The sequence below is a fragment of the Perkinsus marinus genome (assembly GCF_000006405.1).
Source record: "Perkinsus marinus ATCC 50983 genomic scaffold scf_1104296973076, whole genome shotgun sequence".
NCBI lineage: Eukaryota > Perkinsozoa > Perkinsida > Perkinsidae > Perkinsus > Perkinsus marinus.
Genome location: NW_003201530.1, coordinates 7,682 through 13,077, shown reverse-complemented (window position 1 = coordinate 13,077; position 5,396 = coordinate 7,682). Strand labels below are relative to the sequence as shown.

The following is a 5,396-nucleotide window of genomic DNA, read 5'->3' as shown; positions in this document are numbered from 1 at the left end:
AAGGAGCTTGTTTTAGCAGCCCTGAAACGACCGATAGAGAAGACCTCATTAAATGCATCAGAACAATATCAGGCGAAATAGCAAAGGCGGTCCTTCTGGACGTACAAGCAGCAATAGGTAACTCGGTAAATACAATGTGAACAACAACCAAACCGTTATTATGCAAAGTAATATTTTCAATTTTTAAAAGTTCGAAAGTGAACTTTGAGTAATATCAACATGATAACAATGTGAATCGATTGACACCAACGTTTTAGAAGCGTTCCGTAGTCTATATTCGTATTACTCTCGAATTGAAGAGAAAGCCATCTCGAAAATCTACATATGCATAACTGTTTGCTTCGCACTGTACAGCCAACCAGGCCTGAGACTTGATTGCAGATGAACTTTCCCAATCTCTCAATAGCAAGATCGACACCATAGCAGCCGAGCTATGGTCAGAGAAAGCTACGACAGGTAGCCCTGGCAGCAGCTACGACGGGCGCTCTTCCCCTGGGGAGAGGAAGAAATATGGTAGAGTCTTTTTCCCCCGCTCGGGTGAGATAGACATCACTCCGTACGCATGCTCAACAACGATGGTGATTCAGAAGCTCCCGAGTCACCATCGTCGAGTGATGGTGTTGAGCCAAGCCCTACTACTGCTAAACAGCAAGGAGGGATAGTCTTTGGAAAGAGAAAATCGGAAATCGCGTAAGCCTTGGGTGTTTTCTTTCTATATACGGCAATCTGAGCCTAGCAATCATTCTACTGTAGCGCACACGGAAATTCTGCCTTTGTAGTGTTGGAGGAATTTATGTTCGTTTTTTTTTCTCAGCTGAGCTCAGGAGCTAGTTCGCTAATTATAGAAGTTTTCAGAGACCAACAAGAATTTGCCGAATTTTCCTCACAATTTTCATATTTTCCCACACACGTCTCAACCCTCTACTGTATAAGGGTATGCATAGAAACACAGCGTGTCACCAATCACCGCTCTCAGGAGTGCAGAAAAACGAGCCCATAGGGTACCCGATCTCCCAGGGGCGTTACCAACAGAGCCAAGACAGATGTCTCTTTCTCCTCGAAGACGAACGACGAAGGAGCGTTCACCTGAGTCCTCGTCACCATCGTCGCACTCCGACAGAGTTCATCGAGTTGATGTTAAACGCAATAGAGGCTCACTGACTAACTTCAATGCTGAGGACCCAAAACGGAGAAACAGTTTAGATAGAACTCAGTCGGGTGGCAGTAGGAGCCGTCTCGGCCCTCTAGATGCCACACGACAGAGCGGAGGAGAATCACCGTCACATAGAGACCGATCAGTAAGCGAGGAGGGTCTTTGCTATCGTGGGCTCGAGGGAAGCAACTTGGCTCGTACTATGATGAATTGATCTTGGTGTGGTTTCGAAGTTGAAAACAATATTAAGAATCGGCAAATTTGCTGTTTTCTCCTCAACTGAGCTCAGGAATTTCCTGAGTTACACGATGAAAATTCACACACCACTTGCAGGTAAAAATATAAAAAACCCCGCAAGAATTTCCCCATTGTCACATTGTTGACCATGTGCATATTTTCCCACCCTGGTTTCACCAGGCACCACCCACTGGAGAGCCTGAGGGCGCTGATAACGATGCGGCTGTACCTCTAGCAACGGAGCTACCACCAGGCCATTTGAAGGAGCTCTTGGACAGGTATCATCATCCTTAGGGGCTCTCCTTACGAGAAAAATACTTTGCTAACATGGTTCACACTGTACATGTTTTGGTGACAATATGGAAATTGTGAAGGAATTTTGGGGAATTCTCATTGGTTTCTGTACACTTCTACCCTCATTCGTATAACTATTATTGAGGAAACTCCTAAGCTCAGCATATATTTCTCCGACACCAGCATAATCTTTCGAGATACAACGATGCTGATAAGGAGAGAACAGCGGGAGGCAGGACTAAGGCGGTAACCATTGCATCAGGAAGGACCTCGGAGAGACACAGTAGGTCAACCAAAGTGTGGGGGGAAAATATGCGCATGGTCGCCCACATATGTTGGTGACAATATGGAAATTGAGGGAATTTTGGGAAATTCTTGGTGATTTCTGTATATTTCTACCCTTGTTTGTATATGAACTCCTATAGTTAGTGAGGAAACTCCTTTAGGCTCAGCTGAAGAAAGCGATTATATATATTACGACACTGCACTTGATCGATTTTGCATGCATCTTGTCAGTGATTTCCTCATTGAGATAACAAAACTACGCTGGACATAATGGAGTTTCACTCGGTTTACGTGAAGTGGCGTAAAACTCGATGAAAAACGCGATATTCGCGGTGATATGCAGTAGTCGTGAAATATGTTTTTCACTAGTGTTTTTCATATCACTAGGGTGAAACTCCAGTGTACTAATGAATATTTCATTAATTGTTGGAATGACCTTATTTTGAAAATATATATAATGTGATCTATTTTTATAAAGCCTGATTGTACTTTATCGTTGTAGACTATTTTTATTATAAGCTTAACTGAGTAATTCCTCCACCCGAGAGAGACAAATTGTGTGTTAGTAACACACAATTATGTTCACTATGCACAGTGTATGTTTCACTTTGTGAGGTTGTCACGTTGATCACTTTGTGCATCACTCGTAACACAGTGTTACGAGTGATTGCGACAATAATAGCAGAGGAATGTCTTAAAGCCTGATCGCACTTGATCGATGAAAACTATTTTTATTATAACCTCAGCTGAGGGAGACACATTGTGTGCTACGAGTGATTGAGACAGTGTTGATGATGTCCTAGCATATTCTCATGGGAAGTAGGCACCACGAAGAGAGTCGGAAGGCGAGCAGCGGTGAACCTTTTGGCACTGTCGAGCAGATTGAAACTACAAGGATTGATAGTTGAGGAAGGGAGTGAAAACAGTAGGTTGGCACCAAGGAACCTACAATGTTCCCGGGAGGCGAAATCATTTTCAATTTTCCACGGATGGCTAGGAACACATTCTTCAATCAGTTTCCCATGTAAATGTCATCATCATCACATTAGCAACATTTTCCCCATTGTTATCAAACCCTGGGGAACGCTGAATGAGTTCTGTTTGTTTTAGTGACAGTAAAAGAGCAGCTTAGCATGATTGGCACTTCTACTATGAAGTCAGTCAAAGAGTTCTTTACAGAACCTGTCAGTCCGTCGTCTAGTAAGCTTGGGAGCTCCTCTTGTTGGTTGCCACGAAGAAGATTTCTTGCATACGAATTTTCGTGTCGGTCGCGCACATACTAGCACAGTGTTGAGGAATATATGTTCGCTTTCCTCATCTGAGCTGGGGAGTTCCCTCACTAATTGTAGTTAGGAAAATATTAAGGTACCTATAGATAAGGTTTATTAAGTTATTAATTAATATTGAGGTATTAGGTATTTTTTTTGTTAAATATCAGGAAAATACCAAAAACCACCCCACAGATTTCCTTGTTGTCAAAAACATGTGTGTATTTTTTCCACACTGTATCAACATCCTTGAGGAAAGTTTTAGGCGCGGCCTGTCATTGCACAGTCCACAAGCCGGGCTATTCCCTATTCAATTGATGCGTTTTTTTATAAAAATTAATGGTAGAGTCGATAAAGCTGAAAAGGCACTTACGACACATTGGTGGGAAGCATTGATGTGCCGCATATTGTCAGTTGATATTTGAGCACATAGCAATACATCATTTCAAGATCAAACACTGGAAGCTTAGATCAACTCAATGATGTGCGGAGCAATTTTTAACAGCCTAGAGCAAATTGACGCAAGCCTAGACCAACTTAGTAAAAGCCTAGAGCAAATTAGTGAAAGTTTAGACCAAATTGGTGAAAACCTAGAGCAAATTAGTGAAAGCCTAGAGCAAATTGACGCAAGCCTAGACCAAATTAGTGAAAGCCTAGAGCAAATTAGTGAAAGCCTAGAGCAAATTAGTAAAAGTCTAGACCAAATTAGTAAAAGCCTAGACCAAATTAGTAAAAGCCTAGACCAAATCAGTAGAACTGTAGACCAAATTAGTAAAAGCCTAGACCAAATCAGTAGAACTGTAGACCAAATTAGTAAAAGCCTAGACCAAATTAGTGAAGGCCGAGACCAGCTTGATGGCAAGATCAATGTTGTAGATCCCAGACCCAGTTTAATACGCTTAGACTGAATCGGTAATACTCAACAAATTTGGTCTGGCCTCTCACTAAGCTAGTCGTGAAATGGTGTGGTATGCTGCAGTGCCGTATAAATACTGAATACACGTCGTATATTCACATATCCTATATTATATATACCATATATCGCATCCTATACTATACTATACTATACGGTGCACTTCGTCAACATCAACGTCGATCCGATCAGGTGGTCGAATACTGTGGGATATGATCCTGGCAGCAGCCTTGGTATTTGTAATTATCGGCGTACCGTTCCAAGCCGCATTTGTTGTAAGTCGAGCTTCTCCCACTTGAAATAATAAACATCTTATAGGCGCAGGAAGGCTACCCCTTGTCGCACCTCATCATAGATGCGTAAGAAAGCACTCTGGTGTGCTCACCTGAGTTCTGTATGCCCGACAGGATCCTCCTTGTTGATGTTCTACTCCAATTCCATACCCAGTTCAGTGAAAATGGCGCTCTGATATCGAGTCGCAAAAGAATTGCCCAAAGGTGGGTATACAGTACGTGTCAATTTGATATGCAAATGCGTGTTACTTTGAAAGAAAAATTATAGTGAACAAGTTGTTGCTATCACAGTTCTAAACAGGTACTTTCATCACAACACATGTTCATAGCCATTGTTACACTATATATGTTTCACATTGATTTTCATCAACCTCGAAAAATAACACACATTTGCATACCAAATTGGCACGCACTGTAATTTCTCAGTGTTGGAGGAATATATGTCTGCCTTCCTCAGCTGAGCTCGAGAGTTTCCTCACTAATTATAGGAAATTACATGTGAACTCGGAAACTAGCGTAGAGAAACCAACAAGAATTTCACCCGAATTTCCTCAGAATTTTCATATTGTCACCAAAATATGTAGTTGCCAGCAACGCCACATTGTATATTCTGCTGGACTCAATTGCCGTTGGTATTGTCGGCTCCTCCTAGTGTGCGCACTAGGGGAACTCAACAAAATAAGGGTAAGGGAAGTAATCGTATTGATGAGTGACGCCAGTCCACAGCCAATGGTATGAACTCAGTAAAAAGAAGACAACGAAATGGAGACGATACTGCGCTCCAGGAGGATGCGGCTCGGGAGCTCCGGAAACATTGCTAACTTATTCAAGACGTGATTTTCCGGCCAATACAGAGCTATGATCAGGTATTTGCGATCATGGTTATGGCCAGAGCTTCTAACCTCTATTCCATGGGGATTAGTGAGGACGTTGGTATTGATTATCTTATAGCT

At 42.2% G+C, this 5,396-nt stretch overlaps 2 protein-coding genes across 2 annotated transcripts in view; both read left to right on the top strand.

Annotated features, from left to right (window-relative positions):
- Positions 1-3,707: 3,707 nt before the first annotated feature.
- On the top strand, positions 3,708-4,071 carry Pmar_PMAR019699 (Kinesin heavy chain, putative; the record flags this gene model as incomplete). The annotated part of the gene is made up of 1 exon (XM_002766294.1): positions 3,708-4,071. A coding segment is annotated over one exon (364 nt), but the record flags the coding sequence as incomplete, so codon positions are not given.
- Positions 4,072-5,365: 1,294 nt separating this feature from the next.
- Positions 5,366-5,396, top strand: part of Pmar_PMAR019698 (Tropomyosin, putative) — a gene marked incomplete at both ends in the record, with an annotated part of 550 nt that continues 519 nt past the window's right edge. Inside the window, one exon of the mRNA XM_002766293.1 lies at positions 5,366-5,396. Within this exon, the coding sequence (XP_002766339.1) occupies positions 5,366-5,396 (31 nt within the window).